The sequence below is a fragment of the Somniosus microcephalus genome, chromosome 23 (genome assembly GCF_052327205.1).
Source record: "Somniosus microcephalus isolate GS21.2 chromosome 23, FLI_Smic_1.0, whole genome shotgun sequence".
NCBI lineage: Eukaryota > Metazoa > Chordata > Chondrichthyes > Squaliformes > Somniosidae > Somniosus > Somniosus microcephalus.
Window position 1 is genome coordinate 12,129,972 of NC_141009.1, and position 23,038 is coordinate 12,153,009.

The 23,038-nt window shown below is 47.5% G+C and overlaps 1 protein-coding gene across 4 annotated transcripts in view; it reads right to left on the reverse strand.

The window, feature by feature from the left end:
- The window catches only part of kcnt1b (potassium sodium-activated channel subfamily T member 1b), a 517,853-nt gene that overhangs the window by 25,406 nt on the left and 469,409 nt on the right, over positions 1–23,038 (reverse strand). For all 4 annotated transcript variants that reach the window (XM_085965398.1, XM_085965396.1, XM_085965395.1 and 1 more), the window contains 6 exons: positions 19,269–19,441; positions 15,664–15,735; positions 14,105–14,239; positions 10,497–10,608; positions 5,796–5,897; positions 2,360–2,443 (listed from right to left, as the gene is read on the reverse strand). In XM_085965398.1, coding sequence (XP_085821524.1) covers positions 2,360–2,443; positions 5,796–5,897; positions 10,497–10,608; positions 14,105–14,239; positions 15,664–15,735; positions 19,269–19,441 — 678 coding nt within the window. The remainder of the gene's footprint in view (positions 1–2,359; positions 2,444–5,795; positions 5,898–10,496; positions 10,609–14,104; positions 14,240–15,663; positions 15,736–19,268; positions 19,442–23,038) is intronic.

The window sequence follows — 23,038 nt, forward strand, 5'->3', positions numbered from 1 at the left end:
GGGAGCAAGGATTTGTATATTTTTCATACTAAGTAAATTTCTTTAGAGTTATAAAAACAGAAAATGCTGGAGATACTCAGCAGAGTTTCTCTCTTCACAGATGCTGCCTGACCTGCTGAGTTTCTCCAGCATTTTCTGTTTTTATTTCAAATTTCCAGCATCTGCAGTATTTTCTTTTTGTATTTTTCTTTAGAGTTATAGGCCTAGAAATTGGGTTGGGGTGCCAAAGTGGCGCAAAAGTCGTCTGAGCGCAGGATTTAGCGCAGCGATCGGAGTGATACCGATCGCCAGAAATTCAGTTTCATTGCCCCTCGAGGGACACGGGGCGAGGCTCGAGGCGCTCTGCGTCCCTCTTAGGGTGCTGAAACTGATTATCGCAGCGCAACGTGCCGCAGCGCCACATGCTGCGGCACAGCACGCTGCGGTACTGCAGGCCTTCCTCCCACTGTTAAGGGGGAGGTGCCTGCAACAGCGCGATCCCCGCTCGCGAGTGCTGGCAAATGAGCCCGGCACCAAGGAGAAGTGCCGGGCTCTCGGGAAACAGCCGGCAATGCCGCGGGGGGGGGGGGATGGTTAGGAGGCCGGGGACGGAGGTGCTGGCAGGCGGCCGCCGAAAAAGCGGCCGCCCCGCACCTCCACCTTAACTTGTGCCGCTGCCGGCACAGTAAGGCCCCGTGAACCGGGCGCGGGTAGCGAGCGGCGCAACTGCGCCGTTCGCTACCAAATATCGCGAACGGGGCACGAATGGGGCGCTGCGCACACCGATGACGTCATCGGTGGCGGCGCAGCGCAAATGCCTAACGCCACCATTAGCGCCCCTACTGAATATCGCCGGAGACGCAGCCAGTGGCGCTACAGCCACTGACTGCCTCTTTAGGCGCTAACAGGTGGTGCTACTCACCCAATTTCTCCCCCATAGTGCTTTAATTTAAAATATATATATATATTTTTGTCCTCTAGAGATTTAATTGCTAGTAAATGAGTAGAGTGTTGGAGCATCACCATGCTAGTAACTGGCTGATGAGTGGTGTTGGCCAAGGTTACATAGGATTACATGGGATATACGGCACAGAAACAGGCCATTCGCCCAACCAGTCCATGCCAGCGTTTATGCTCCACTCGAGCTTCCTCCCGTCTTTCCTCCTCTAACTCTATCAGCGTAACCCTCTATTCCCTTCTCCTTCACATGCTTATCTAACCGCCCCTTAAATGCATCTATACTATTCGCTTTAACCACTCCCTGTGGTAGCGAGTTCCACATTCTCCACACACTCTGGGTAAAGAAGTTTCTTCTGAATTTCCTATTTGATTTCTTGGTGACTATCTTGTATTGATGGCCTCTAGTTTTGCTCTTCCCCACAATTGGAAACACTCTCTCTGAGTCTACTCTATCAAAACTTGTCATAATTTTAAAGACCTCTATTAGGTCACCGCCTTCTTTTTTCAAGAGAAAAGAGACCCAAGCCTGTTCATCCTTTCCTGTTAGGTACACCCTCGTATTTCTGGTACCATCCTTGTAAATCTTCTCTGCACCCTCTCCAGTGCCTCTATATCCTTTTTATAATGTGGCGACCAGAACTGTACGCAGTACTCCAAGTGTGGTCTAACCAAGGTTCGATACAAGTTTAGCATAAGGTCTGGGAATAGATCTCCAGGCAAACCTCTCAGCTGGGGAGATGTTTTTGTGAGAATACAGAAAGAGAGAGGTGTGATTTGTTTTTAATTTACAAAACCGCTGTATTTATTAAGATTAAAAGAAAAAAATGCAAGAAAATTGTTCATGAGGGTAAAGGGTTCCGATATCAATGGACGCACACTGAAAATTAGACTGTTGCTGGAAGCAAGAAGGGGGAATTGGTTGGATTTTTTTTTGAGAGTTGAACTACCAGCGAGGGCTAGTGAAATGGGCAGTAATAAATGGGTTCAAGAGACAATGAGTGCTTCTGGAGACAAGAAAGATCAGGAGATGTACTGAGACGGTGGCTTGGTGGGATTGGACTCAATCAAAAAAGACACAGGCATGTTGGGTTACTTGGCCTTTTCCTGGTCCTAAAAGTCCTCATGTTGTGAAAATGAGCAAAATAGTCGCGCAACTGAAATGCTACATGTTTCAGCAAGACATACCGCTGGAAGGATGATGGATGGATGGATGGAGATAGAGAGAGAAATGTAACAGTATTTCAATAGACAATTACAGGAATAACATCACCCAGCTTGCAAAACAATAACACTTTAGAAATGACTGAAGTTTCATTATATATCAGTCCCTGTGTACTTCAAATTAGTAAAACAATATACATAAATCAGCTCCAAACGGTTTTTTTTACTGTCATAAAATGTGTGTGTTTCAAGTACTTACAGCACAAAGGTAACCAGAGCCTGGGGTAGTGTCAAGTCCCAATAACAACCGTGCGATTGGGATCATGTAATCTTTAACAAAGGACTGGCAAGGAAAATAGAAAGATTGGAACAATTAGTACATTTTGTAGTTTCACCAGCTTAAATGGCATTATCTTCTGTACCTTCAGTGAGGCAACACCTACATCAGGTGGAAACATGCAAGAGTAGGACTTAAAACAGAAGGGAAGGACAGTTTCTCCATACGGTAAATAATATTGAAACATTAAACAACAACAACACACATATAGCACCTTTAAGGTAGTAAAATGTCCCAAGGCCCGTCGCAGGAGCGATTATCAAACAACGTTTGGCACCGAGCCACATCAGGAGCTATTAAGACAGGTGACCTAAAGCTTGGTCGAAGAGGCAGTTTTTAAGGAGCGATTTAAAGGAGGAGAGAGAAGCATAGAGGTTCAGGGAGGAAACTCTAGAGCTCAGGGCCCAGGCAGCTGAAGGTACGGTTGCCAATAGTGGAGCAATGAAGATCGGGGATGTGCAAGAGGCCAGAATTGAAGGAGCGCAAAGATCTCGGAGGGTTGTAGGGCTAGAGAAGGTTACAGAGATAAGCAGGAGCGAGGCCATGGAGGTTTTAAAGGCAATGACTGGGTGGTGTAGTGAGATAAGAGTCTCCTCTTATCTCTGCCACCTGAATCAATTAATTTGGACGGTGCCCAATTTCCAGCACACATGATTCTACAACGTGGACTCCCTGCAAAGTCTCATTCAGAAAAGCCACAAAGACAGTTGGCGCATCAAGTAAAAATGTCACAGCGGTGCAGTGGGGACTTTCTCCTGAAACAATGTGGGGGGTAGATTTCCTCCACCTCCCTGTCTCCACCATCCCCACCACCCCACCCTCCCTGTCTCCCACCCTCCCTGTCTCCCCCCACCACCCCCACCCTCCCTGCTGCCCCCCCACCTCCCCCGATCAGCCAGTTGCCTGTCAGCACTCATTGGGCTCTGGCAATTCGCATGGGTTATGGGGAGCGGGCGGGAAACATAGAAAAATAGGAGCAGGAGTAGGCCATTTGGCCCTTTGAGCCTGCTCCGCCATTCAGTATGATCATGGCTGATCCTCGATCTCAATACCATATTCCCCCTCTCTCCCCATACCCCTTGATGCCTTTTGTGTCTAGAAATCTATCTATCTCCTTCTTAAATATATTCAGTGACTTGGCCTCCGCAGCCTTCTGTGATAGAGAATTCCACAGATTCACCACCTTCTGAGTGAAGACATTTCTCCTCATCTCAGTCCTAAATGTCCTACCCCGTATCCTGAGACTGTGACCCCTTGTTCTAGACACCCCAGCCAGGGGAAACATCCTCCTTGCATCCAGTCTGTCTAGCCCTGTCAGAATTTTATACGTTTCAATGAGATCCCCTCTCATTCTTCTAAACTCTAGTGAATACAGGCCTAGTCGACCCAAACTCTCCTCATACGACAGTCCTGCCATCCCAGGAATCAGTCTGGTGAACCTTCGCTGCACTCCCTCTATGGCAAGTATATCCTTTCTTAGGTAAGGAGACCAAAACTGCACACAGTACCCCAGGTGTGGTCTCACCAAGGCCCTGTATAACTGTAGTAAGACATCGTTGCTCCTGTACTCAAATCCTCTAGCAATGAAAGTGGACTTGAGGCCAAGATCAGATCAGCCATGATCTTATTGAATGGCGGAGCAGGCTCGAGGGGCCAAATGGCCGACTGCTCCTATTTCTTATGTTCTTATGAACTCTTGTAGATGAGGGCTGACCATGAAATTGATTCAGGCCTCTTGCTGGTGGCATTGGGTGGGTGGGCAGGTGCGATTGCTTTGGTACTGCCCACCCAATGTGCTCCCAATCAACCCAATTAACTTTAACAACCTCCATTCTCTGCCAATGCTACCCCACCAACGAAATGTCCGAGATCAGGGACTCATTATAGAATCATACAGCATAGAAGCAGGCCATTCAGCTCATTGTGCCTGTACCCGCTCTTTGAAAGAGCTCTCCAATTAGTCCCATTCACCTGATCTTTCCCCATAGCCCTGCAAATTTTTCCTTTTCAAGGATATATCCAATTCCCTTTTGAAAGTTATTGAATCTGATTCCACTACCTTTTCAGGCAGTGTATTCCAAATCATAACAACTCTGAGCAAAAAAATTCTCCTTATCTTCCCCCTGGTTCTTTTGCCAATTATCTTAAACCTTAAAGGGAGTGCAGTGAAGATTCACCAGACTGATACCTGGGATGGCAGGAATGACGTATGAGGAGAGATTGGGTCGATTGGGCTTATATTCGCTGGAGTTTAGAAGAATGAGAGGGGATCTCATTGAAACTTAGACAGACTAGATGCAGGAAGGATGTTCCCGATGGCGGGGGAGTCCAGAACTACGGGTCACAGTCTAAGGATAAGGGGTAAGCCATTTAGGACTGAGATGAGGAGGAATTTCTTCACCCAGAGAGTGGTGAACCTGTGGAATTCTCTACCACACAAGGCAGTTGAGGCCAATTCATTAAATATATTCAAGAAGGAGTTAGATATATTTCTTAATGCTAAAGGGATCAAGGGAGAAAGCAGGGACAGGGTACTGAATTTGGAATATCAGCCATGATCTCATTAAATGGCAGCGCAGGCTCAAGGGGCCGAATGGCCTACTCCTGCTCCTATCTTCTATGCTTCTATGTAAACCTGTGTCATCTGGTTACTGACCCTCCTGCCAGTACTCTAACCGTTCATAGCTTTTAATAACTCTATTAAAATGTGTTCGGCAAGTCGGGCGGAGGCAGCGCAGCGCAACGAGCAGCAGCAGCAGCCACGACGACCCGCTACAGCACGTCGGCCGGCAGCTCCTTGGTGGGAAGCTCGCAGTCCGACTGGGAGGGGGGGAGCCGGGCATGGTGGCCAGAGGTCGGATCGTGAGCGGGAGAAGCTGGCCACCACACGTGGAGCCGGCAACAGTGAGGAGGAGGCCGCGGTGACGAGGAGGACGGAGCGGCTGCGGGACATCGTGCTCCCACTGCCACTGGATGCCATTGAATTGACTTTCTGAACACGGCGCTGTAAGAATAGCTGACGTGTCCCCACGGGGAGTAAGCATTCCATTGTACTAGTTACATATGGCAAATAAAATTGAATTGAATTGAATTAAATATCCCCTTCACCTTCTCTGCTCTAAAGAGAACAATCCCAGGTTCTCTAGTCACTCCATATAACTGAAACCCGGGAGAAATTATGATCTTATCACTGTCCATTCCAACCCTCATCAATATTCAATTTCTGTACAACAGTGAACCTTTGCTACAGCTCGTGTGCAGGCGTGCTTGTTCATTTTTTGATCGCACATGTCACATAAGTTATAGGTTATAAATGCAAAGACAATGATATTCAGGGAGTGTGCCCTGTGGTACAGACCTGATAGAGCAGCGTGTCCAACATACTGATACTGAACACCCTTCCAGCAGCGAAGGGGAGACGGAACATGAATGCCAAGTTTGAACCTTTCTCGCGTTCCTTCTGTTGGGTGACAAGTGGAAAAAATGAAATGTAGTTGTTGGTAATTATTGAAGACAGTTCAAGTAACCTCCATTCACCAATCAGAAAGCCTGTAAGGGCAGCAACTGATACTCAAAAAAACAATTCCAAGGGGTTACCGTACACCAGACACGCCTCTTTCACGAATGGTTGCTACCTGCAGGCGGACTCGTCCATCGGGAAACCACGGGCACACACACTGCCCATTATAGTCGGCCCGTTGAAACTATTGAACGGAAAATTATGGGAAACGTATGTAAGATCGCAAACTCTGGTTGGGGGCATTCCTGCAGGTTTCATTACCTGACCTCTCACCTCGCACCGTCCCAGCCCCCTCCCCACACTGGTCCATCCAGCAGGCGCCCCCGCCTTCCCACAGCCAACTGGAAAGCGAGCAGACCCTTTGCTATCCGACTGGATTAGTCTTGGCCGCCAGTCAAACAGCCTTTTGTCCCCCATCTCCAATATTGTTATAACTAATAAATGAAAGCGTTCAAAGAGAATGAACCACCACCCCCCTCCCACCCCAAACAATTTTGTTTAATGCCTCCAAGATTTTTCACCCGGGTGTTGTTCCCAGCAGTGTCCCAGAGATTAATCTTCAATTCCTGGAGTCTCCAGGGCATTCCTGGAGGGTTGGTAACACTAGCAGTGCGCCTGTGATTTCCCGAAAGCCATGGGAGAGGACCCCCTGCCTGTCGGCGCATGTGAAACATCATGCCTCATGGGCTTTAAACTGGAGAATGACGGGTGGCGGCGGACAAGCGAGCAGAACCTCCAGTGAGCTCAGAAAGGCGGTACATGATCCTCAAGGTAGTGTTTGGGGTGAAATTGAACAATGCGGTATTAGTGCGCAATTAAGAACATAAGAACATAAATAGGAGCAGGAGGAGGCCATTCGGCCCTTTGAGCCTGCTCCGCCATTCAATAAGATCATGGCTGATCTGATCTTGGCCTCAACGCCACTTTCCCGCCCGCTCCCCATAACCCTTGACTCCCCTGTAGCTCAAATATATGTCATTCTCCACCTTGAATATATTCAATGACTCCGCCTCGACAGCTCTCTGGGGTGGAGAATTCCAAAGATTCACGACCCTCTGAGAGAAGAAATTCCTCCTCATCTCCGATTTAAATAGGCAACCCCTTTATTCTGAAACTATGCCCCCTAGTTCTAGATTCCCCCACGAGGGGAAACATCCTCTCTGCATCTACCTTGTCGAGCCCCCTCAGAATCTTATATGTTTCAATAAGATCACCTCTCATTCTTCTAAACTCCAATGAGCATAGGCCCAACCTGCTCAACCTTTCTACATAAGACAACCCCTTCATCTCAGGACCTTGCAATAAAGGCCATTTGCCTTCCTAATTACTTGCTGTAACCTGCATGCTAACTTTTTGTGTTTCATGCGCGATTACCATATTTAATGTGTACCCTGGAATAACTTAACTTGGCACGAGAGAAACATCCCACTTGGATTTTTCATTTTGATTTTAAGATAAACTGCTTAGCATCTGTGTTGAAATAGCACAGACTGGAATGTCGCGTGAACATGTAAAGCAGTCACCCTAACAGATTTTCTACCCATTGACTATGAATGGGTTGACACAACAGCAATATGCAGCTATAATTATTAAGCTAATGGGGCAACTGCAATGGGTTCAGATGGAAAATGGACCATGATTTTCAACTTCTACACACTGAACAGAACTCTGCAGCTATCAGGGGTTTATTGCAGTGGAATGGACCCGGTACAAGTTTGCTACTTTCTTCTTCCTTCTTCAAATAGCTGCTTACATTGGCCTAGAAATTCAGTGGCGCCCCGTTTGGGGCGCCAAGCTCGCCTGGGCGCCGGAATTACCGCTGCGAGCGGAGCCACTTGCGCCATCCCAATATTCAGTTTCAGCGCCCCAAACGGAAGCGGGCCGCTACTCGAGGCTCCCCGCATCCCGCTTGGGGCGCTCACACTGAATATCGCCGCTGTGGCACGGCGCGCTGCTGTACTGCAGGCCTTCCTCCCCTTCTTAAGGGGGAGGGGCCTGCACCAGCGCAATCACCGATCGCGAGTGCCAGCAGAAGAGCCCGACACCGAGGAGAAGTGCCGGGCTTTTGGGACACAGCCGGCACTGCCCGGGGGGGGTGGATCAGGAGGCCGGGGAGGGCGGCGCGAGGAGGTGCTGGCAGGCGGCCACTGGAAAAAATGTCCGCCCCGCACCTCCACCTTAATTTGCGCCACTACCGCCACAGGTAGGCCCTGTGAACCGGTCGCGATTTGCGACCGGCGTTAAAGAGACGGGCGCGACCAAATATGGTGATCGGGGCGGGAGCGAGGCGTTGCGCACACCAATGACGTTATCGGTGGCGGCGCAGCGCTACAAGCTAACGCCGCCATTAGCGCCCCGCTAAATATCGCGGGAGGCGTGGCCAGTGGTGCTAAAGCCACTGAGTGCCCTCTTTGGGCGCTAACTGGTGGCGCAGCCCACTGAATTTCTAGGCCTTTGTGTGTTAGTTGTGACTCAGCTGGTAGCACCCTCGCCTCCGAGTCAGAAGGTTATGGGTTCAAGTCCCACTCCCAGAGACTTGAGCGCAAAATCTAGGCTGACGCTCCAGTGCAGTACCGAGGGAGTGCCACACTGTCGGAGGTGCCGTCTTTTGGCTGAGATGCTAGGTGAGCATAAGAGATCCCAAGGCACTATTCGAAAAACAGTGTCCTGGCCAACCAACGTTGCTAAAAACAGATTATCACGTTGCTGTTTGTGGGAGCTTGCTGTGCGCAAATTGGCTGCTGCGTTTCCGACATTACATCAGCGACTGCACCTCAAAAGTGGTTGTAAAGCGCTTTGGGACGTCTGGTGGTCGTGAAAGGCAAGTCTTTCTTTCTTTGTATTATTTAGCAACAGATCAGAAATATAAGGGGAATATCCTGAATTTGGCCGACAGGTATTCAACACTTTTTTGGGGGTGATGGTGAATATCAAACAAGGTAAATTACTCATTCTGGAAGTTTAATACTTTATTCTTTGATTAATTTCTATTGTATGGAACATGGGCCATAGCCCAGTATGATACAGGTTTTCAAACTGGGGTCCCGGACCCTGGAGGATCCTCAAAGTCAGCGGATCAGCACCATGAGAATTTGCTTGCTATAATTTTCTGTATTTGTTCACTCACTCCCACGTTGGGGCCGATTTTGTGAATGGAGGCGTGTTGGAGGCGGGACTGCTGCTTGTCAGGTCGATGACCCGCCTCAATCGATTTGTGGCCAACCCACGCTATTTTCCCTTGATCGACCTTGTTAAGCCCGCCCAGCGGGCTTTGCAGGCCAATTAAGGGAAAGCTGGTTGCAGTGCACGTCAACGTATGACGTTTCATCTGTCATCGTTTGACAGCTCTGTGAAGCTATCAAACAGTGACAATCTCTGCAGATTGATGAGGTCTTGCATACAAGACCTCATCAACCTTCTTTCTTATACATCCGAGAATGCAACGGCCATCTCTCATCTGCAACACGGAGGTGCGAGACTCTCCGCATAGAAACCGACTGAAGCCTGCAGGAAGAAACAAAGGTAAGTACACTTTTAAAAACATTTAGCACTTACCTCAGATACTCACCTCTACACTCTTGCACCCATCACTTCACACCACCCTTTTGCACCCCCCCACCCCCGCAGACCCAGTACTCGCCTCGCGAAGCCCACACTTGTCAGGGCAAAAAGGGGATAATCCTATTTTCTGCCTGCTAACTACCTGTTAACAGGCAGTTAATAGGCTTTAATCCCTTCCCGCCTCCAAGAAGACGGGACCCGACGCGGGACGGCTACCCGCCTCCTGGGAAGATGGCATGGAGGCGGGTTGGGTGTGGGTTCGCCACCCGCCCCCAAATTCTGCCATTTTCCCAGCAGTCCCGCCTCCATACCTGCCTCCCCAGGGCTGGCAAAATCGCCCCCCATGTTTCTGTTGCTGTCTACTAATAGAATGTTATACGTAGCATGGTTTTCCTTTAGGTAGCCGACACTGTCTTTAAGACGTTGATACAGGGAGTCCCTCAAGTGTGCCAGTATTTTCAGGAGGTGCCTGATAACATGTCGATATTTTAGTAGGTTTCTGGGAGTGTTATCAATTCTCCCACATGGAAAAAATTGATTGTGCCATCAGAGGAGACAGCGAAATCTATGAAAAGGCTCCATTCAATTTGGACAAAATCCTCCAGATCCCGAGTAAAGCTGGTTGTTAAGCGTTGGCCCAAGGACAGTCCTTTTTGTAGTCCAGAACAACAGTGTTGGCTCAGCACAATTACCTCTCCCACCAAATTTATGCTTTAGGATGTAAGCAGCTATGGCAACCAGGCTTCTATGGAAAACTAATTGTACTCTCGTGCTTGCGACTCCTACCCAAGGCCAGCAATGAATGAAACCGAGCGGAGGATTTCAAGCTAAAATCAGAGACGCTGCAAGCCCTTCAATTTCATTACGCATCCCGCTGTTAAAATAGATCTTTCAATTTTATTGTCGCAGGGAAATGCTGAGGGGCCATTGCAACACAATATACTGCATTTTTAATTGAAAAAATAAATGTGGAGTTACCTTTTCTAATTTGGAGAGGGCAAGTGAATAACAGTCCTTGGCTCGGAACTGCATGAACCTCATATTCGACGGATGAGTCAATTCTGTGATGATGCTGAGACTGGGGAACAACCTGAAATACGGAACACAACAAATGACATCCGAATGCAGTTAACCGCGGGCAAAGAATTTAATCATTCGTGGTTTTCTAACACCTTAGGACCCCCCCAAAAAAATGCTCGTGATTCAAGCAGTTTAGTGAAACTCGTTCGACCATAACTACAGACCTGAAAGGCTGAGCGAGGTGTTGCTGCTGATTATAGACGACAGCAACCCCCAAGATCACTGTGCTTTTTATAGGTAGAATAGCATTAGGTACATTCATGTAATTGGCGGCGGGGGGGGGGCGGCGAGGAGGGGAGCTCCCAATAATCTTGCTGCCTGGCTGCAGGCTTTTTATCTAACTACAGAAGTCAAATTAGGTGACATGGAACCTCAATTAAAGACACGAAGCGAGCAACATTTAGTCCCTTGTGGGAAGCTATTCTAGGATGTTGAATGCAATGCTATGTGGAACAATCTTTGTTCCAGTCCTACTCGGGTCCCCTCCCTCACCTCTTTTTCCGATACATTGATGACTGTATCGGTGCCGTTTCCTGCTCTCGCCCCGAACTTGACAATTTCATTCACTTTGCCTCCAATTTCCACCCTTCCCTCACCTTCACATGGTCCATCTCTGACTCTTGCCTTCCCTTCCTCGACTTCTCCGTCTCCATCTCTGGGGATAGGTTATCGACCAATATTTACTACAAGCCCACTGACTCCCACAGCTACCTGGACTACACTTCCTCCCACCCCGCTTCCTGTAAGGACTCTATTCCATTCTCCCAGTTTCTCCGCCTCCGCCGTATCTGCTCCGACGATGCCACCTTCCACACCAGTGCTTCAGACATGTCTTCCTTTTTCCGCAACCGAGGATTCCCCTCTACCGTGGTTGACACTGCCCTCGACCGTGTCAGTTCTATCTCCCGCACCTCTGCCCTCACCCCTGCCCCTCCCTCCCGGAACCACGATAGGGTTCCCCTTGTCCTCACCTTTCACCCCACCAGCCTCCACATTCAACGGATCATCCTCCGGCATTTCCGCTACCTCCAAAGTGATCCCACCACCAAACGTATCTTCCCCTCCCCTCCCCTTTCAGCATTCCGCAGGGACCGCTCTCTCCGAGACACCCTAGTCCTCCACTCTATCACCCCAAACAGCCCTTCCACTTCGCCTGGCACCTTCCCGTGCAAGCGGAGGAGATGTAACACCTGCCCCTATACCTCCCCCCTCCCCACTGTCCAGGGCCCCAAACACCCCTTCCAGGTGAAACAGCGATTTACTTGTACTTCTCGCAATCTAGTATACTGTATTCGCTGCTCACGATGCGGTCTCCTCTACATTGGGGAGACCAAACGCAGATTGGGTGACCGCTTTGCGGAACACCTCCGTTCAGTCCGTAAGGGTGACCCCGAGCTTCCGGTCGCCTGTCATTTCAATTCACCGCTCCATTCCCACTCGGACCTCACCGTCCTTGGCCTCTTGTACTGTTCCACGGAAGCTCAACGTAAACTCGAGGAACAGCACCTCATCTTCCGATTAGGCACTCTGCAGCCTTCCGGTCTCAATATCGAGTTCAACAATTTCAGATCATAACCTCGGCCCCTATTTCATTTTCACTTATATTTTTCCACTCCTTTCCTTTCCCCCCCCCCCTTTCCTTTTGTTTCCCTCTCACACCTGGCAGCTATCTTTTGCCCTGCCAGTACACTTTACACCTAATCACAGCCTATTACCATCTCGTCTAGCTTCTAATCTCTTTTACTTCTTTTGGTTCTTTTATTCTTTTGTCCGATCGCAGCCCTGCCTTCGATCTAGTTCCTTTTCTCTCCAGTTTTGAAGAAGGGTCAAACCCGAAACGTCAACTCAAATTTCTCTCCACGGATGTTGCCTGACTTGCTGAGTTTTTCCAGCATTTTCTGTTGTTATTTCGGATTTCCAACATCTGCAGTATTTTGCTATCGCAATGCAACATCTCTTTGATTTCTCTCGTCCTCAGCGATGCCTTAAGGAAGATGGAAACCAGTGGAACTAAAACATCACGAAGGGCCGCTTCAGTTCGACTTCACTAGAATTTATACACTGAAGCTCAAATGCTTTGATTTTTTTTTTGTTCAAATTCAAACAGAATTTGAGTAAAACATCCCAACATCAAACAGAATGCTGTGTACAGCTGCTGCATTGAAATTAAATAGGGTTTTTTGGCTCGGTTATTGTTCCCACCGAGGCAATGACATGGAATTTTACAGCACAGAAACAGGCCATTCGGCCCCAACTGGTCCGTGCCGGCGTTTATGCTCCACACGAGCCTCCCCCCAGCCCTCAGCTAACCCTCCCTCAGCATCACCTTCTCTTCCTTTCTTCCTCATGTGTTTATCTAGCTGCTCCTTTAAATGCATCTACGCTATCGGCCCCAGCTACTCCTTCTGGTAGCGAATTTCACATTCTAACCACGCTCGCTGGGTAAAGAAGTTTCTCCTAAATTCCCTATTAGATTTATCTTAAAATTCTAGCCCTATAAATGCATTCTTCAACTTTCTGACTGGCACTCAGTTGTAAATATGTTGAGACTCTGGTATGGCAGGGAGTTGTACCGGACCATCCTTTAGTTATTTTCCACAGTTGCATCAAAATAAAATGACACTTTCGAGAACACTCAAAGGGGGTGATTTTCATTCAGAAGTTGGGAAGGAGGCGGGACTACAACTTTCGGGGTTGTAGTCCCGCCTCCAATGAGATGCGGCCAATCCACGTGATTTTAACTTGACTGACCTTGTTGAGCCTGCCCAGCGGGCTCAGTAGGCCAATTAAGGGCCACCCGGCAACAGGTGATGTCACAGACTGAAATTTCATCTGTCAAGACGTTTTGACAGATGAAATATCAGTGTTTCACAGCTGTTTGAAGCTGACAAACACTGGCAGTCTTACTTCTAACCTGAGTCCTTCTACACAGACTCAGTTAGAAATCTCACCAGCACAGAAAGCTGTAGGCTGTCAGAAAGCAGAATGGCTGCAAACTGTCAAAAATGACAGCCTACAGCTTTCTGTGCCGGTTAGATGATGGACTCCCGAAACCTAGAGGAAGGAAGGCTGAAAAGCTAAGTACAGGTAATTTAAACTTCTTTACACACTTTAGACACACCAAACACACTTACCTTTGCACTCATGCACCCATCAGTCACCTGAACACCGACATCTCGACCCCTCCAAGTCCTTCAACCCGACGGCCCGACTCCTCTAACTTGGTGTCGTTTGGAGCCGTCGAGAATCCCTCACTTCAAGCTTTAAAATAGGGATTAGGCTAAAAACTGCCTGTTAACTACCTGTTACCCAAACGTGCACTTCGCAGCACAGCTCACTGGATAGAGATCGGGCGGCGGGGGAGGGGGGCAGCGGAGAAATCCTAGTTCATTTGTGTTACAGTGAGAAATAAGCGGAAGTGCAGGCAAGTCAATTTAGTTGAGAGACAGCCAGCAACTGATTTGCAGTTATGTCTACTTGAGCTTGTTCTGCAGAAATGCTCTTACCTGAACATCGTTTGGACATTGACAATCGTCTTGGCGTCAGCCATGTAATCCTCTTCAGCGCTCATCGTACTCTCTTTGTCCACCACTACCAGGTTATCAGCATAAATAATCCCACACTGCAGTAGATTATCCAGACTGCAGGATATGCCCAAGAAAACAAAATGGTAGAGATCAAGAGTTCAAATAACAACCATCAGACACAGAGGCAGCGAAAAGGGCTTCTCCCAGAGCGGCCATGTCGGTTCTGTTGCAGAGTCCCACCCAACATGTTAGCCTTTCTTTCCACTTCTGACGTGACCTCCCGTGCTTCATTTTTTTTGCAGTTTCTGGCATTCAAGGTCTTTGTAGCTCTAATAACATAATTTCCTTTCATTCTATCACTCACTTTTTTTTTTCTGGATTAATTCTACAAATGACTTGGAATCTGTGGGAATACAAATTACACAGCATTGCCTTTTCAAAATGTTACTGATAAAATCATCAGGGGGCAATGTCCGTTCCTTTTGATTTTAGCTGTGGTCTGACACCTATTAAAGGTCAAATTACATTTACTGTCAATGAAAATGGCAGAAAAGTGATTATGATACGTTCCCTCCACCAAATGCTCTACAAACACGTTACTTGGGCAATCTGCTCCTTGGCTTTGATTGGCTTAAAAATGGGAAGGGAAATTCAACCTATAATAACATTTAAAAATTGATGGAAACAAAATATGGCAGACTTCCAAGATTAGTGCTGCAGAATGGAAAATGTCTTCACTTCACTGTATCCGAGCCCAGGTCCAACATAGGTTTCATACAAGGTAAGGCTCATTCTATCCCATTTTATTGCATCAGTGTGAATCTTTTGTTACCCACAACGGGCATCCTTATGGCCTTTTTGTGTGACATTGCAACATAAGTGCCAATTAGTGCCGAATCATGGAGAGGTTTGAGCTTTGGACTCATTAGTATTAGGGTTGAGAATGTCTAAGCTCATTTCACATAGACCTAACGAGCTGGCAAAGGAAGAAACGTTCATGCCATTGATACGGGCTAAAGTTAAACTCAGATCCCAGAGGTAAAAAATAGTGTTCCAACCCATTGTACCATTCAATGGAAAGGTGGATTTCTTCTAATAAAAAATCCAGATGTCACTCCAGATATCAACATAAGAAGGGAAACATACTTAGAGGGCGAGTTTCCCTCTTAAGGTACATCTCCCCTTTCTCCTCCCATGAACCATCTCCAAAAATATGGGCAGATGTTAACCTGTTCCCAGGAATTCACGAAAGTCACTCTGAAACCTGATCGGAGGTGTGCAAAAACTGACTCTCCCTTCCAATAGGAAACTGCCTGACATTGGTTGGTGATTTTTTTTTGTGCCAACCCACTGAGATAAGAAAATTAGTCACCTGGTGGATCTAAAAACCAAACCAGCATCCAACTTACAACATGGCAGGGCATGCCGGGTGGCTCCACTCTGCTGCCTTAGTGCTTGAAGGGTTTCCAACCAAGTGCCAATGTAATCACACAACTGAATTCTGGCTTTTGATTGGATTGCAGTGCATGGATACTTACTTGTCAATGCTTCCTGCCATGAAATAGACCATTGGAAAACAGCAGATTGCCTCTAGAAAGTGATTATCTGGCCTGAAAACACATAGCATGATATATAAAGCCATTATTACATTGTATAAAACCACTCTATTTACTAAATCAACACATTTTTGAGTATCTGTACGTATAAATATATTAGTGCAATTCTATGAGATCAACTTATATTTTATTCTAGAAATCAGTGATAGTGATAGTGGGGGGGGGGATGAGGTTAAATGCAAAAAACTACTACTGGCAGCAAATGTTTTTTCAGGATGAATCTTAAGGATTTGGGGCATACCTCTTCATGCCTAATTGTTGGGGGGTGGGGTGGGGGGAAGTAGCTCCTAGTTGCATTGTCTCTAATATTAATCTAGTTTGTTCAAAGCTAAGCCCTAGCTGTGAAAGGGCAAAGGTGTGCTAACCCCAGTGTGCGCTCAATCTCCCCGTGCTGTAGAACTTCTAAGTACCAGCATAACACTGTTATGCTTTTGCCACTCATTGAAGACTGGAGAGGGGCCCTGTAGGACAAATCCAATTGCTTAAAAATAACAGACAGGGTTTTCTGCTCGTTTCCCTGGGCATGTTAATGAAAGCTTACCTACAGATCAGGGCAAGTGAAAATACGCTGGAGAATATAGGGAGTTGGGATTCACCTAGGAGAGTGACCTGAGATATAAGAGCCAAAACATCTAGAGCAAGAAGGGGAGGAAAGACCCAAAATGCAACAATCTGGACAATCTTTTCTTGTTCTATGTTTTTTAGTACATGAATCCCTGCAAACGTGGTAATGGGGGCAGGGAGGTGAACACATCTGCGCTTAAATGAAAATGGGTACACAGAGTTTTCAGCAATGGCCCATTTCATGTTTAGCTTTATAGACACTATAAGGGGGAAAAATTGGGTCGCGCCCCCTTTGAGGCGCTAACTACATCGGAAAAGTTAGCGTCCCCACGCCCAAAATTGAATGGTAGCACCCCTAGCAGGAGGCGGGGCTCTACTGGAAGCGCTCCCCCTCCCTCTTGGGGCGCTCCCATTGAATATCACGGTGCTACATGCAGCAACGCCTCACGCCCTGGCACATGGCGCCGCGGTACTGCAGGCCTCCCTCCCCTGGTTAAAGGGGAGGGGCCTAGCGCAGCGTGCACTGGAGCCCTGCTGGGCCACCGGGGAGTGGAGTGCCGGCAAAAGACCGATCACGGCTGGCACCCTGCAGGAGGTGGCGAAAGGGGGCTGGTGCTGGCAGGCGGCCCAAAAAGAAATGGCCGCCCGGCACCTGCCCTTTAATTTACGCCATCCCAGCCGCAAAAACGCCCCCTGACCCTGTCGGACATAGCGTCCGGCGGTAGGTCAGGGGGCGTGAGCCAAGTTTGCGGCCGGGGCGCTGCGCACGGTGATGACGTCATCACCGGAGCCGCAGCACCACGTGGCGCTACCGCCGCTGCAACCTCCCGCTGAATTTCGTGGGAGGCGTTAGCGGCGCCGCGCCCGGGCGCTTGGAAGCTTTGCGCCCCTGGGGCGCTAACGGGAGGCGCAAAGCAACCAAATTTTTCCCACGAATGATTTATTTGCAGGAATAGTCTTTGAATCTCACAAGTTGTATGATGACAGCAAGAGATTTGTTCCAGCAGAAAACTCTCAGTTCCCCTTCTAGAGTTTGAAGAAGTATACCACACCCCTGCTTTTCTTTAAAATAGACTGACAACATAGCTTGTTTACAAAACAAAACAAAACAAATAACTAGACTTTCTAAAAACATGACGTGCAAACTTTTAAACAACATAGCCCTTCAAAGTATGACGGTGTCTCCTGTTCCTGAAAGCAAGAGGTGAGCAAGAGGTAAACATGAGATGGGCCATTGCTGAAAACTCTGTATACCCATTTTCAAACATGTTCACCTCCACCCCCCCCCCCCCACCCATTTACCACATTTGCAGGGATTCATGTATTTAAAAACATGGAACAAGAAAAGATTGTCCAGATTGTTGCATTTTGGGTCTTTCCTCCCCTTCTTGCTCTAGATGTTTTGGCTCATCTCCTAGGTGAACCCAAACTCCCTATATTCTCGAGCGTATTTTCCCTTGCCCTGATGGAAACTCTCTTTTAACCGGCACCTAAATAACCGGAAATCTCTGTTAACCGGCAAAATTCAGGAGTAGGTTCAGGTAAGTTTTACTTCATATTAGTGGCAGTTCCTGGATCTGTGGCTGTGTAACTGGGTTCATGCACTTACAGGGACGCTTGGTCTGTGGCCGGAGTTCCTGCACATGTTGCTAAGCAACAGGGAAGCCTGGATTTGTTGCTGTGTACGGAGCTCTCGTACCTTTTAAACTATACCTCTCTGTAATCCGGACTTTTTGATAAACCGGCACCACGGCGGTCCCGTTGGTGCCGGATAATAAAGAGTTTCCTGTATGTAGATAAGCTTTCAGTAACATGCCCAGGGAAACAAACAGAAAACCCTGTCTGTTCGTTACTTTTAAGCAATTGGAATTATCCTATGCCCCCTACAGGGCCTCTCTCCAGTCTTCAACGAATGATAGTTGCATCATCTAGTTCATAACCATTCAAACAAATATTGTGTTTGATCTGCATGATTCTGGTGATGCTGTTATTTTCTTCAAGAAGGATACATTTCTGGTTGAATGGCATCATCCTCAGTGAAGGTTAACTCTTGGCCAACCAGCTGCCACTGCTGATAATCTGCTTTCAACTTGTGTCATTTGCTTGTGCTTCGACACCATATGGGTGTTTGCACAGTGCAAGATTTTGTAAGATAGCTTGCTTGATATCAGCTAAGTGATTGTCTTGGGTGTAGGAAGTTGATCCAAAAAATTCATGAATCGCAGAACTTTCTCCAAATAGTGATTGGTGACAGCCATCGGATCTGGGTGTCATGACAAGTAGTTGGCAGGATTATCAGATCCAAAAGCATAACAACAGCAACAACAACTTGTACTTATATAGCGCCTTTAACATAGTAAAACATCCCAAGGCGCTTCACAGGAGGGTTACTAAACCAAATTTGACACCGAGCCACATAAGGCGATATTAGGGCAGAAAAGAGGTAGGTTTTAAGGAGCGTCTTAAAGGAGGAAAGAGAGGTAGCGAGGCGGAGAGGTTTAGGGAGGGGATTTCAGAGCTCAGGGCCCAGGCAGCTGAAGGCACGGCCACCAATGGTGGAGCGATTGAAATCGAAGATGCTCAAGAGGCCAGAATTAGAGGAACGCAGATATCGCAGAGGGTTGTGGGGCTGGAGGAGATTACAAAGATAGGGAGGGGCAAGGCCATGGAAGGATTTGAAAATCAGGATCAGAATTTTTAAAATCGAGGCGATGCTTAACCGGGAGCCAATGTAGTTAACAATCATGAGTTGAATTGTAACCCTTTGGAAATATACTATTGCTGTTGGCTAGTTGCTGATCAATTAATTAATTAATTAATTGTGTATTGTTCTGATGGGGAAAATGTTGCTTTTGTCATGCTGATGTCTTATGCAAGGGCCAAAGTCTTTGTGATGCCATTCTGTCGGGTTGGAAAACTACCTCAATTAAATGTTGAAAATCAATCAATGTAAGTGTACTCACGGGTTATCCAGCAGCAACACAATGGGGTTCAGTTCTTTTCTGGGCCTGTAGTACGCTCGGAGTGGAACAATGAAGTTGTACAGCCCGTTGCCCGCCGTCTCTGCAGACACAATGATCAGTTTGTTCTTGAAGCCATAGGCCTTTGCATCTTCAAAGCTGTTGTGTCTACAGCCCTTAATGGCACAACAAAAACAAAGCAACAATTGAGGCAAGGTACAAAGCACAATTTATCTCAGGGCCGTTAATAAGTCTCGACGGCTTACATGACGCATCAGCAGAACCAATTACAGGAAACTCTTTTTTATCCGGCACCGACGGGACCAGCGTGCTGCCGGTTGATCAAAAAGTCCGGATTACAGAGAGGTATACTTACCAAGGTACGAGAGCCCCGTACACAGTCACAGGTGCAGGAGCCCCGGTTACACAGCACTTGTGCAGGAGTCCCAGTTACACGGCCACTAATATATAGTAAAACTTACCTGAACCTACTCCTGAATTTTGCCAGTTAAGAGAGATTTCCGGATATTTAGGTGCCAGTTAAAAGAGAGTTTCCTGGAAAATGGACAAATATGGTGGTAAACGTGTTTCGGATGAGATGTTAAACCGAGGCCCCGTCCGCCCTCTCATAGAAACATAGATGATAGGAGCAGGAGTAGGCCATTCGGCCCCTCTAGCCTGCTCTGCCATTCAATGCGATCATGGCTGATCATCCAAGTTCAGTACCCGGTCCCTGCTATAGAAACATAGAAGATGTGGATGTAAAAGATCCCACGGCTACTATTTTGAAGAAGAGCTTCAAAAGTACTTCATTGGCTGTAAAGCGCTTTGGGATGTTCACAGAAATCACAGAAACCCCACAGTGCAGATAGAGGCCATTTCGGCCCATCGAGCCTGCACCGACACATATCCCACCCGATCCCCATAATCCCTACACCAACACATATCCCACCCTATCCCTGTAACCCCACGTATTTAATCCCCCTAACACTAAGGGTCAATTTATCATAGCCAATCAACCTAACTCGCACGTCTTTGGACTGTGGGAGGAAACCGGAGCACCCGGAGGAAACCCACGCAAACACGGGGAGAATGTGCAAACTCCACACAGACAGTCGCCCGAGGCCGGATTCGAATCCGGGTCCCTGGCGCTGTGAGGCAACAGTGCTAACCACTATGCCACCGTGCTGCCCATCCCGAGGTTGTGAAAGGTGTTAAATAAATACAAGTTTTTCCTTTCTTTAAATGAAAAAAAAAGTTTCTGTGCAATTAAGTTTCCATTCAGAGTGTATTTGCTATTTATTTTTTCTAGTGCCTACTGCAACAGGACCCTGTGACTATCACAGTGGAAAGGGACATCTCCTCCACACAAAGTCATGTCACAACAGGGGTAGTCAGTCTCACCATCTGTAAATGTGACAATAATCACACAATTCTTCCCTAAAAATTACTCATTGCTGTATCTTGAATGCTCTGGATTTTAGACAACTGGTCTTCGTGACACTCTTGATTCTTTTGAATGGTTTCCAATAAAAGTTTTATAACAAACGTAGGTGGGTCACAGCGTTCGCTGAATAACTATTCACGCGTTCTCAATCAGGGACATAGCTGATATGAAATGGAATCTCTAGGGCCCTGGTGAGACCACACCTGGAGTACTGTGTACAATTTTGGTCTCCTTACCTAAGGAAGGGTATACTTGCCATAGAGGCTGACTAAGAAAACTACTAGGCACTTGGTCTAAGCGTTAAACAAAGCTTTAATCAACTGTTTTACAACATGGAGGTCTAGTTGTGTCCTTCACTAGTTCCTGTTAAGAATGTCCTGCATAAGCTGGGCCCATGCCCGAGTATTTATACTCTCCCTGGACAGCGCCACCCGCAGGTCGCTCAGTATTATTTCATAAGTCTTTCTTTCATGAATGACTGATTCATGTCAGAGGGAGTGCAACAAAGGTTCACGAGATTGATTCCTGGGATGGCGGGACTGTCGTATGAGAAGAGATTGAGTAAACTAGGCCTGTATTCTCTTGAATTCAGAAGAATGAGAGGGGATCTCATTGAAGCATACAAAATTATTACAGGGCTTGATAGGGTGGATGCTGGGAGAATGTTTCCCTTGGCTGGGGAGTCTAGAACCAGGGGCCACAGCCTCAGGATAAAGGGTAGGCCATTCAGGACTGAGATGAGAAGAAATTTCTTCACACAGAGGGTGGTGAATCGTTGGAATTCTCTACCCCAGAGGGCTGTGGAGGCTCAGTCATTGGGTATATTCAAAACAGAAGTCGATAGATTTCTGACTAGTAAGGGCATCAAGGGAGATGGCGATAGGGCCGGTGAATGGAGTTGAGGTAGAAGATCAGCCATGATCTCATTGAATGGCAGAGCAGGCTCAAAGGGCCGAATGGCCTACTCCTGCTCCTATTTCTTATGTTCTTATATTCTTATCGCAGACTGATAGGTAACGGTTTGCTCTCTTTGACAGTGTTTTGGACAGTCTAAGGTTACTTTCAGTCACATTTGACTCTTCACTCTCAGGCTGCAGTGTCTCTTTAATCGCCACTAGAAATTTACTGCTGCATAATGAGGGAAAAGGAAAACAGCAAGAAAAGAAAAGCTATAAATCTAGGCATGCTCCGCAGCTTGTAATCAAAGGGTTATTCCACCTAAAACCCTTGGATGGCCTGTAGCCAGTAGTATGCCGACGTCACAATCCCCAGGAACCAAGTGATTGATACAGAGGTAGAAGCAATTGGCTTTGCGCAAAGATTGGACTGAAAATGTTGTATTAACACAATGCAAATCACTATAAGCAGAAAGCTAAAGTAAGCAAGAACAAAACTGAAGTCACATTTGTACACACAGCAGGTGGGGAGACAACTGCAAAATCTATTCCTGATTAACAAAAAAACAATTTATTTACAGATGTCACATTGTTTAACTTCAACTAACTCTCTGATCGCACTGTAATCTCATTCATTTATTTGTGATTAGCACCATGACCATTCACCCCTGCTAACACTGATTGAATCTACGCTACACCTGTCCATTGCTTTTATATCCTTCCCATCAACGCTGGACGGATCATTGGCGGGTGGTTAACTCACTAGAAGGAGACACCGTGGGACACACTCACTAAAAGGAGACACTGTGGGACACACTCACTAAAAGGAGACACAGTATATGGAGGTCAGGACCCAGGAGCGAGGTTGAGGCCCAGGGGCGAGGTCGGGACCCAGGAGCGAGGACGGGACCCAGGAGCGAGGTCGAGATCCAGGAGTGGTGCAGCGTGGACCAGCAGCGGGGTTGGGAGTACCACACTGCAGCCTATGAAACCCAGGCAGAGAAGACCTGCGGGAAGGACAGTAGGAGTATGTTTGTGTGTGTGTGGTGTGTGGTGTGTGGTGGTGTGTATGTGTGTTGTGTGTTGTGTGTTGTGTGTTGTGTGTTTGTGTGTGTGTGTGTGTCTGTCTGTCTGTCTGTGTCTGTGTGTGTGTGTGTGTGTGTGTGTGTGTGTGCGCGCGCGCGCGGCCGATGTAGCAGAGCCTGGTCTCTAATCGTCTTGGATCCCCTTGCCATTGGACCAAGACCTTGCTCTGTCAAGCCCGTGTGGTAACTGGTGTGTAATGTCCACCCCACGTTAAAAGAATTCATGCACAGGCATCTTCCACCCTTTAAAATGAAGTTCGGGACCTGGAATGTCAGGACCCTCATGGACAACCCCAACCGTGCTGCCCCACCTGTGACAGAGGCTGTAGGTCCTGCATTGGACTC